General features: G+C 60.0%; 1 protein-coding gene across 1 annotated transcript; it reads right to left on the bottom strand.

The window, feature by feature from the left end:
- Positions 1-7,609: 7,609 nt before the first annotated feature.
- On the bottom strand, positions 7,610-8,731 carry GPR25 (G protein-coupled receptor 25). Its single transcript, XM_057727245.1, has one exon. The coding sequence runs from the start codon at positions 8,729-8,731 to the stop codon at positions 7,610-7,612; it is 1,122 nt and encodes a 373-aa protein (XP_057583228.1).
- Positions 8,732-11,284: the final 2,553 nt, after the last annotated feature.

Below are 11,284 nucleotides of genomic sequence, written 5' to 3'. Positions count from 1 at the left end.
TAAAGCTTTACCCAAATTAAAGGTCCGCATGGCTTTATTTCCTTCTTGGATGCCAGTGAGGCTACAGTCCCCATCTTTCTGTGTGGGGGTGGGGACTCAGGCTTGTCCTGGAGGGGAGCCGGGAACCTTTCATTTCTGTAGCCCCGTGGGCTTGCTCACCGACTGGCGCATAGGAAACGCAAAATAAAAACGCATTGACTCAGTGATTTTGAGAAGAGAAATCCCAAACCACGGTAGGACTCAGTCCCATTTAACTGATGTCTGTCTTGGTTTTTTTTTACTCCCAATAATTACAGGAAACATATAGCGCTTAATGTGCGTCAGATGGTGCCGAGCGCCTCCCACGGTAACGCATCTACCTCTTCCACATTCCCTTTGTGGTAAGAAGCATTATTCACATTTTAGGATGAGGGTTCTGAGGTGAAAAGAGGTGATCGGCAAAGGCAGTGAGTAGGGGGCGGACTCTCGAACCCAGGGAGCGGCCGGGGTTTCACAGTCAGCACCTCGGGTCTGAAATAATAATAGTGATTCTGGGAAGCACGTGCTTACACAGTTGTTGTGCTGCTTTGCAAAGTGCTTTGTTCCGAAGCTGCTGCTACCGGAGGAGGTGAGGTGTTGCCAGAGGTGATGGGTCACACGGGCCCGAGGACGGGGAGCCCCGAGGAGGGCCGGGTGGCTGGGGGTTTGGGACCCAAGTTCAGACCAGCCCTGAAGCAGGCGGAGGGGTGATCGCTGCACACACGGACCAGAGCAGGGGCGCCGGCTGACAGCAGAGGCCCCGCTAGCTACACGCGCCTGGCCCCGGACGGAGCCTTTAGAATGACCACTGTCGCATCTATGTGGTGGCCAAGAAAATGCTGATAATAGCTTCTGGGGAAAAAAACAAGCAGAGCACCTTGTGATTGCAGCTACAAGACGTGGCGCCACGACGGGAGAAGGGCTGAGCGAGAATGGCAGGAATGGCAGCTCGGCGGCGGGACCGAGTTCCTTTACTCTACATGGGACCTTGTCTCTCTCTACGGGGATCACAGTTTTAGAAAACGAGACCTGAGAAGGTTTGAGGCAGCCGCTTATATAAAAACCGAAACTTTGTTTGAAAAGACAGAAAGAATTGGGCAAGCCTGCGACCCTACCCGGTGCTGCGACTTTGTGGGCCCAGGGTCCGACGTGGGGACAGCCCAGGCGCGAGCTGCTTGCTTCAGGGTGTCTGGGTGGCGGGGGATCACAGGGGAGACTCCGAGCCTGCCCCGCCCGAGACAGTCATTTTCAGAGAAGCACTCACTAGATTAATCACCTCTTGTCTGGCACCTCTTCCTGGGGCAAACCACAGCCTCCCAGATGGGCAGTGCCTTCGCGGGCCGGTGCTGGGGCTTCTGCCCAGGCAGCCCTGGGGGCGCGGCCTGCAGCGCTGTGTCTCCCAGTCCTGACCCCGCCCCCGGCACGCCTGGGAAGAACCCCTTCCCCCTCATAACTGGAGGCCCAAACATCCTCTCCTGGGGGGACCCTGGTTGTATTAGTTTGGGTTCTTCCAAGAAACAGAACATATGTAAAGACGTCATGAGAAGAAACTGGCCCGGACTCCCCTGGGGGCCCCGTGGGTAAGACTCCGTGCTCCCAACGCAGGGGGCCCGGGTTCCATCCCTGGTCAGGGACCTAGCTAGTGCCTGCTGCATGGCGCTCCCACCCCAAAAAAAACCCTCAACCAAACATACTGGCCCACGGGGTTACGGAGGCTGGGGGGTCCCGGACCTGCACGCCGCAAGCCGCAGGCCCCAGAGAGCCGGCGGCGGGGCTCCCGGGGCCCGTCCGGGTCCTGCCGTCCCCGCTCAGCCGGCGGGTGGAGAGCGGTCCTCTCAGACTCTGTGCTCGAGTCAGGCCTGGAGTGGCTGGCCTGAGGCCGCCCGCCTCTGCTCTCCTCCGTCTGCAATTCAAATGTTCATCTCCTCCCGAAACACCCAGAATAATATGTGACCAAGTGCCCTGGTGCCTGGCGGCCCAGCCAAGCGGACACATGACGTGAAGCAGCGGCCTGATGCCGTGAGAGCAGAAGCAGGGCCGGTGATGGCGGCCTTCACCCCAGGGCACCCTCCGGTTTAGTGCTAGCTGGTGAGAAACAGGGTAAGCCCGGCGCTGGTGAACTAGAGGAGGGGGAGGATGGCTTGAGCTGTGGACCCAGGGCAGGGCTTTTAAGTCCTGCCTTATGTGCCTGACCTTGGCAAATAACAAACCTTGACGTTTGAGTGCCCATCTATAAAACAGGCTAATAGTACAAGCCCTTAAGGCAAGTTACGTGAACTCTCCAAGACGCGATTTTTTTTTTCAAGATACATCTTTATTTTCAATAATTGCAAGTATGGGACTTGATAGTTCTGATAGAAGAACTGAAACGTTTTCTATTATATATTTAAGGGATAGGAAGTTGTACTTGTATCTTTAGTCCTTAGACTGTTTTCTTTACTCATTCACTCACCTCCAAGGTGCTTTCATCTGGTCAACACTATCTCAATGCTAGTGACCCCCCCGTTCCCGCCTCTTCCGGGAACGCTGCCCACCCCTGCCAGCATCTTGACTTGGTTCTCCAGCAGACAATGCGGCCCTGCCCCCAGTTTCTGACATCCACCTTCTCCAACCTGCTCCACCTTCATTTAGTCTTCCCGATTTTAATAAAATGTAACTTCATCCTTTGCAGCTCTGGCGAAACACCTTGGGTTTGTCCCTGACCAAACATTTAAGTCAAGGGCAGATCGTGTTGGCTTTTCCTAAAATTCTCCTAGCACTTCCAGAGCTCTGCTCACAGGAACAAGTCCAAGACTCAGTTTTTCCGTCTGGTGAGCAGAGAGAATAATGTTCTACACCCCATCACGTTGTCATGAGGATGAAGAAGACAGTAGATATGAAACCCTGAGCTCAGCACCTCTCATATAGTATGTGCTCAATTAAATATGAGCCATTATTTTAACACCCGCTTCAGAGCGATACTGCAATAACATGCTGTGTAAAAAAGGTCTTTGAAATAACATAAGATGGTAATATTATACTCTTTAAAACTTGGGCAGATGCCAAATCAGCAAACAGTTTTTACGAAGATAACGCCTGGTGTTTGTCAAGGGTGTGGGGGATGGGTACCTGCATGGCTCCAGAGAGAAGGTAAAATTTTCAGCACGTTGGCACTATGCACCAGAGTCGTAAATGTTCCTAATCTCTGATGAATAAGTTCACTTCTAGGAATTCGTCCTGAGAAAGAATCAGAAATGAATATAAAGATTTTTGTACGAGGACATTCATCACAGAATTACCTACAAAAGTGAAAAATTGAAAAAAAGTTTAGGGACTTAGTTACATACATGTGATTACATTTCATAAAATGATGTAAAGTTACCTTAAAAAGATGCTTAGAATAATATTTAACAACCTGATAAAATACAGCATTTTGCAAGTGAAGGAGGCAGGTTGCAAAATAATGTACATAGCATACATTCAACACACCGCTTCTGAATGCCAGCCTTGTGCCAGTCACTGGCTACACACCTGCGAACACAACAGACTCAGCGTTTGGTCTCATGTAGATGGACCCCAATTTAGCTGGAAAGAAACTTACATGTGTGTTATTATATATGGATAGGCAGAAAAAGAAGGTACCTCTTCATGGTGGAATGACAGGTGTTTTCCATATTTTTCGTCACATTTTCCTGTAATTTCCTTTTTTAAAAAAAACAAAAAACGGGCACCACTTAAACCGCGGGGGGGAAACTTACAATTTTAAAGAGAGATCCCGGGCCTGAGCGTCGCTGGGTGTGAGCTGGGTGTCACACGGGACGGGGTGGCAGGGGTCGGAGAAGCCGGGAGGGAGAGACAGAGGCTTAAGCTGCACTGTTGCTGGTCTGTGACCCTGACCAGGCCACGTCCAAGCCCTGCCTCACAATCGATGAAATGAGCTCACCATTCCGGCCTGCCCCGGGGTCAGAAAGACCAAGAAAACCACATCTATGTGCCTTTTCAAAACATGTGCTGCACTGCAGAGCTGCAAGTGGTCGCTGTTACCTTAGGCAGGTAACTTCCTGGGTCTGGTCCTCCCTGTCCTCCTCTTGGAATGAGCAAGGCGGGCCTCCCACGCTGCAGGCCTGTGACAGACAGACACACGGATCTCACGCAGCGCCCACTCTCATGAGAGACCCAATGGCGCACTCAGCAAACACAGGAGGAAGAGTGCTTTCACCTCCTCAGTTCCTCCTTCCCTCCAACAACCCAGCATCCCTGCTGTTTGGCTACTGGGTCTTGCCATCCTTTGCCCCATTGGACTGAGCAGGGGTCTCGATGGCAGCGGGGGTGGTGGGTGGCTCCCTGCAGGCCCGCCAGCCAAGGCAGGGCAGCATGTAGCCCCCACGAGCTCCGAAAAAGGAGCCGTCCTCCCCACATCCAGAGCCCCATGCAGGGGCTGAGTCATCTCGCCCAGCACCCCTCTCTGCCATTCCCGTGAACTCCCCAGATCACTCAGCCGGGCGCCGGGGAGACCGCACGGTGCCCTGAGAAAGGGCCCAGAAAGCCCAGAATGAGTCACAAGCTCAAATCAGAATCACACAGGCCAACGTGCCCAGCCTTCGCCCAGACGTTAACCTTTAAAAAACCCAGAGCCGCTCCACCCCGTCTCCTCTCCAGGCCTCAGACACGGGCAAGGGGTGGGGGGCAGCTGGGGCTGGACTGAGCTAATCCTGAGGGCGGGGCTCCCGTGCTCCATTTGTCTAGAACCCCACAGTTTACAAAGGACTTTGGAGAACAGGATTTCCTACGGGCGGCTGAGTTCCTCTGCTGTGCACCTGAAACTGTCCCGACATTGTTACTCAGCTCTACGCCGATCCAAAAGAGAGGTTCAAAAAAAAAAAAGAACGTGATCTCCCTTGATCTGTGACGAGCCCGAGTGGAGCACAGAACCGTCTCCATCCTTCAGATGAAGAAAGAGAGGCTGGATGAGGCTGGCAGAGGTGCCCCAGGAAGGCCCTGCGGGTCAGGACCGGCTCGGCCTCTAGCTGCGGTGCTGGCACGTGACAGCTTTGTTCACCGCCCTTAAAAATGCTCGTAGAAGATTTCCAGACAGAGAAACGAAAGGAAGGGGCGACCATTCCTCACTCCTACAACCCTTCCCCGTGTGCCCGTTCATAGACCACTCATATCATGCAGCAGCCCTCCCTCGACCTGTCTCAGTATTTGTTTTTTATTGGCTGCATTGGGTCTTCACTGCAGTGCGTCGGCTTCTCATTGCTGTGGCTTCTCCTGTTGCAGAGCACAGGCTTCTAGGCATGTGCAGGCTCAGTAGTCGTGGCACACAGGCTCCGTAGTTGTGGCGCACAGGTTTAGCTGCTCTGTGACATGCGGGATCTTCCCGGACCAGGGATCGAATCCGTGTCCCCTGCATTGGCAGGCGGATTCTTAACCACTGTGCCACCAGGGAAGTCCCAGTGAATATTTCTTATTATTTCATGTTATAACGGGGTCCCCACGCTCATTCCCTCCACGGGTGGCCCCTTCCCCACTGGGCACAGGGACACAGCATCGAACCAAACAGACACGCTCCCTTGGCTTACGGAGCTCCTGTTCTGACGGGAGAGAAAAACAACACACAGAGAAGACAGATGAGAAATAGTTGAGAAGAGAGACACCCATGGCCCTTAACTCAGGTGACAGAGAGAGAAAAGAACAAAAGATGGTTTTTACCCAAAGGAGTCTGTGGTTCTCACTGTTTTGCTTCCACAATAACAATGGTAACAATTCTTTTGTCCTCCGGACTGGAGGTGTGTGGGCGTGGATGTAGGGCAGGTTCTGTTACCCCTTTCTCTTTCCTCTTACCAGCATTTTCCAGCCTCCCAGCAGCAGGAGGGAAATGCTGAGTTTTGATAACTGCTGGGGCGGGGGGAGGGGTGGAGGGCAGGAGATGGAGAAGCTTTCTGTCTGCCTGTCTGTCTGTCTGTCTTCAGGGTACTCAGTTCATCAGCAAGTCGGGAGAAGCAAGGTGACAGGGGTTCAGGTGGGGGCTCCGTGAGAACAGCCCAGAAAAACACCTTTGCTTGTCAGCTGAGGCCTCGTGGTACGAGACGGTCGCTTCTTGCCCTGGAGGGCGACGAGGGGAGGATGGCAAGAGCCGCGGTGTACCCAGCTCTGCAAGGTTAACGTGTCCGGCATCGGTCCTGCTGGCCCGGTGACCCCACAGGCTACAAGGCCTGCCTCCCGCAGGTGTGTGGTGGGGGGACACGTGCCTGGGTGTGTTTCTTCCCAGCCTGACCTCCCAGGGCCGCTGACAGGTGGAGTCAACCCGCTCTAACCCAACAGCCCCAAAGGCTGGAGTCCATGCCTGGCGGGGGTCTGGCTGAGAGCGGGCTCTCAGAATGTCTGAGTTCCCTTCCACACCGACTGACACTTCTTTAGGCCAAATCCTCTTAAAAGTAAAAACACGGAAATTTCAACCCCTCTAGAAACCTTGAAGGATAAGTCACAGAGGCAGAAAATGGATAGATACCCTCAACATTTGTACTGGACGGTCTCAGAAGGGGTAGGAAAAAAGGCCCCGTACTGATCTGAGGATCACAGTGACATTTCCCCCTTGAAGTGACACCTGGCTGGCAGGTGCCCTTAAATGTTTTCTCCCCCCTCTCTCTGAACCCTTTGAAATGCGACACATCCTTTAAAATAATGAGAATAAAAGGTCTGCTGCCCTCCTGTGGGGCTGCTGTGCCCACGGTGGGGCCACCTCTCTTGGTCCCCGACCTCTCCCCAAATCCCGATCCCTTTGAGGTCAACCTCAACTCCTGGGTTGAGTTCTGTCTGACCCAGCGTTCCATCCACCTCCGGACACTCATCTCCCTCCCCCTGCTCAAGTAAAGACAGACACAGCTGTCAGGCGAGGGGAGCAAAGGTGTTTATTGAGAAAGGGGAACTCACACAGAGAAGGGGCTGGTGTCTGGGCTGGGGGACGGAGAATCCGAAGGCCTGGTGAGAGACACTGGAACCCTCTGTCCAGAGGAGAGGGGCCAGGATACCTTCCAGGGTGCGTCCTGCGGCTTCTTGGGAGCGGGAGAAGATCCAGAACGCGGGCAGGCCCGGGCTGCTGGGGAAACTGTCAGGAAGAAGGGCTCGGGGAGCCGACAGCAGGGCTGGTTCCCACGCCTTGATGAGCTTTGAAAATGAAATCTGAACTGATGGTGACAGATGATTCAGCATACTCGGCCCCCAAGACTGCTGAGTATAAAGGGCCGTGGGTTCCACAGTCCGTGGGACTTGGCGGGGAGTGAGGGGCCGGAAGGTCTGGCCTGGAGGAGGTCATTCTCGGAAGGCAACGGAGACTGTAGAGACCGGAGGTAAGAGAGCCCGAGCCAAGGGCGGCCTTCGGGGGTCTGGCCAGGGCTTCTGCAAGGAGCCGCGGTGCCCGCTGCGCCGAGCGGGGGAGGGCTGGTCTCCGCGGCCCGGCTCGGGGAAACGTGGAAAAGCCGAGGCTCCGGGAAGGCTGCTGCAGCAGACGGGGGTCCAGGCGGCGCGGCCGGCTGCGCGCGGGAGGCGGGCCCGGGGCGGGCGGGCCCGGGGCGGGGGGCGGCCCACGAGCCCCTCTGCGCGCGCCGGGCAGCTACGGCGCGACGGCCGGGAAGGCGGGCGTCGCGGGGGCGCGGGTCCCGCCGCGGGCCGACCTCCGGAACGGGGAGCCGTCGTCCCCGGAGAGCGAGGACGCCGAGCTGCCGCCGCGCGCCGCGCGGTCCTCGCGCCCGCAGGCCCCCCGCCGCCGCAGCTGCGCGCGGAACGAGCGGTCGAGCAGCAGGTAGATGAGCGGGTTGGCGCAGCTGCCGACGAAGGCCAGGCAGGTGGCGGCCGAGAGGCCCCAGCGCAGCGCCTGCAGCAGGCGGCAGGCCAGCGGCAGCGCGCGCAGGCTCGCCAGGTGGAAGACGGCGCGCAGCGCGCAGAAGGGCAGCCAGGAGCCCACGAAGGCGCCCTCGACGGCCACGATGATGCGCAGCGAGCGGCTGCGGGCGCGGCCCAGGCGCGGCGGCCCGCGCAGGCGGCGCCACACTTGGCAGTAGCAGACGACGGTGGCGGCCAGCGGCAGCGCCAGCGTGAGCAGCAGCAGCAGGAGGCCCAGGCCCTGGGCGGCGGCGGACGGCGCCTCCGCGCACTGGCTGCCGCGCGCCCCGGGCAGCGGCCGCAGGCGCCGGAAGGCCAGCGCCGGCAGGCCGGCCGCCAGCGCCGCGGCCCACACGCCCGCGCAGGCGGCCGAGGCGCGGCACGGGGCGCGGCGGGCGCGCGCGGCCAGGGGCCGGCCCACGGCCCGGCAGCGGTCCAGGCTGAGGCCGGCCAGCAGCAGCGCGCCCGCGCAGCGCGTGCCGGCCAGCGCGAAGCTGCTGAGCTTGCACAGGCCCTCGCCGAAGGGCCAGCGGCCGCCGCGCGCCGCCGCCGCGGCCCACAGCGGCAGCGTGAGCACGAAGCCCAGGTCGGCGGCCGCCAGGTGCCGCACGAAGGTGTCCACCGGCCGCCGCGGGCCGCGCCGCCCGGCCAGCAGCCAGAGCACGAGGGCGTTGCCCGGCAGGCCCAAGGCGAAGGCCGCCAGGTAGAGCGCGGGCACGTAGGCGTGGCCGTAGGGCAGCTCGCGCGCCGCGCACAGCTCCGGCTCCAGCGCCGGCTCCCCCGGGGCGCCCGACCCCGAGTAGTCCCAGGGCGCCGTCCCCGCGCCGGGGCTCCAGGGCTCGATGGGCGGCATGGCCGGCGAGGCGCGCGGGGCCGAGAGGGAGGGCAGGCGCAGGGTGGCTCTTCACGGCCGGTGCCCGGCGGCGCCCTTCCTGCCGCCCCCGGGGGCCGAGGCGACTGGGTGGGCAGGAAGGGGTGGGGGCGGAGGGAGAGGGAGGGGGAGGGAGGAAGGGCAGGTCCTGGGGCGGAGGCGGCGGCCGCGATCTGCGGCGGGGCGGGGCGGGGCGCGGCGGGGCCGGGGGCTGCCCAGCAGGGTCCTTGGAGGAAAAGCGCCCCGGGCTGGCGGGCCGCCCTGCCTCCCGTGGGAGCCTGGCCTGCCTCCCTCCGTCCGTCGCGCTCTCAGGGCTCTGGCGGCCGTCTCACGAAGCGCTCAGAGCCCCAGGCGGGCTTCATCCCCACTCGGCCCCTGCGCCCCGCCGCTGTCTGCCTCTGTGCGGGGACAGCACCGGGGTGAGGGTTTTATCTGGGGAGGCGCCTGCTGCCTTGGTTCCCCTTCCCTCTAGAAGAGTGGGGTTGTGCCATCCGTGCACAAGGGCGGGGGGGGGGGGGCTGCCCTCGGGGGCCTGCCTACAACCAGGGACTGGCCACCCGGCTCGCCGATGAGGTTAGCTCCCTGAGATGCTGGGCCGCGACTCTCAGCCCAAAGGGTGGCTTTTCTGCCCAACCGAGGCGCCACAAGGAGGGTGTGAACCTGGAGAGGGAGGGTCAGACTGTCCACAGGAAAGGAGCAGAGCCAGAGTCCAAATCCCAGCGCTTCCCCATCTTCCCCCATGGCCAGAACCTGCCTATTGAGCAAAACACAGATGCAAGCTCAGTCCAGAAGATGACACAAGACGGAACCTGACTCGGCAGCAGATTAGTTGTCCTAAATCAGGAGCCGGGGGCTTAGAAAGAGGGTGAGATCCCTCTGGGACTGACAGAGGTGGGGAAGGATTCTCCGGGAAGCGTGGGCTGAAGCCTGGCCTGGAAGGAGGCCGAGGGACCCGGGCAGGATTGGAGAGGGGTGCGCGGGGCTGCTGTGCAGGAACTGATGTGACAGTGTGCCTGTCCCCAAGAGGCCCTGCCGCGTCGTCTCCAGGAGCGAATGACCCGTTGGGCCATCTGGCGATGAAACTCTGAGGCGCGTTCTTTACCCGTTTTATTCCTTCCCATCTGGTTACAGCGAGCTCCTCCATGTGGCAGGCCCTGTTTTGGGCGTCCCAGGAGGTGCCGTTCTTGACCTTGGAGGGTCACTGACTAGGAGGCAAGGAGATAGATCCACGTGCAGGACATGCCGTGGCCAGCTTGCTCGAGGTGCGCCGTCCTGGAGTGAACGTTAACAGAGGGCCCCTGGAGCTCAGGGGAGGGGGCGGCTGCCTCTGATGGGAAGGGCACGTCAGAAGTCTCTCGCGACAGCTGAGGCCAGTTCCAGAGAGGAGCTGAAGGGTGCATTGGAGCAGCAGATCCCAGGTGGGAGGAGGCTGGTGAGAGGGGACTTGAATGTCCCCAGCAGGAGCCACTGGACATGTTGAGGGGGCGGGTCCTCCACCACGTGCTTTGCACAGGTCAGTGCGGCACCGGGGATTGGAGGCGGAGAGACTCCGGCCGGGGGGCCCCCCCGTGGGCTGTTGTCATTTTCCCCGTTGGGGGGAGGGAGGGTCGGGCACAGGGGACTGGACAGCCCGTGGGGGTCGACGTGGGCACTGTCCGTCCGCTGAGGTCGGGGCCACGAGAGGCTGGTGCGTGCGCTCTGTTCCGTGTTGGTTTGAGGTGGGGTGGTGGAGGGACGAACTCGTGACGCGCACCAGGCACGCGTGAGAGCGAAGGAGGCACCGACACAATCAACCTGGACCGTCAGCCTGGCCCTTTCTGCGCAAACTGGGGCACGAGGCCACCCTAGCTGTGGTCCCTCTGCTCCGTGGAGACCCCCCGGGGTGGCAGAGCCTACGGAGAGGTGGGCGTGCATGTCCACGCCGTGGCTGTCAGCAGGTTCTCTCCTGGGCCAGTTACAAGATGGGGAAGGCAGGCAAGAGAAGAGGCTGGGGAATGGATGGCTCTGGCCCCGCCCTCCGCAGCATCCCAGCCCCCAGGCCTGGGTTTCTCCGGAAGACCCACCCCGGAGCGAGCGTGGAGCCTGGAGACCGGAGGGGCCCCTGGAGATTCGGAGCAGTTTTTCTGATGTTTGATCACGTGGTTGCTGGTGAGGGATGCCCTCGTCCTGAAGGGCCTGGGGGCTCTGTCCCCGGCTTCCTTCCGCAGAAGGCCAGCTGAGGTGGTGCTGGCCTGCAGAGGCCCGGGACAGTCAGGGACAGGCCCAGTGCCACCCGGGCGCACCTCAGCCTGGGGCATAGAGGGGGTGTGATTCTGCAAGCTCGAGATGAACGCCCGGAAGCCGCCAGGTGAAAGAGAAGAATGGGGCGAGGGAACCAAGAGGGCCTTGGAGGCAGGGGGAGGGGGGAAGGCAGAGTGGGTTGTTTATTAGAAACACAGAGAGTCTTGCTTCCTGGGCTGTGGCCTTGTGGTCCCGAGCACATGGCGGATTCTCTCTGCGGGGCCCTGGGTGTTGGGCCTTTCGGCACGTCTCTGG

Source organism: Hippopotamus amphibius, chromosome 3 (assembly GCF_030028045.1).
Source record: "Hippopotamus amphibius kiboko isolate mHipAmp2 chromosome 3, mHipAmp2.hap2, whole genome shotgun sequence".
NCBI lineage: Eukaryota > Metazoa > Chordata > Mammalia > Artiodactyla > Hippopotamidae > Hippopotamus > Hippopotamus amphibius.
Note: the sequence above shows the minus strand (reverse complement) of the source record. Positions and strands in the feature narration are given on the sequence as shown.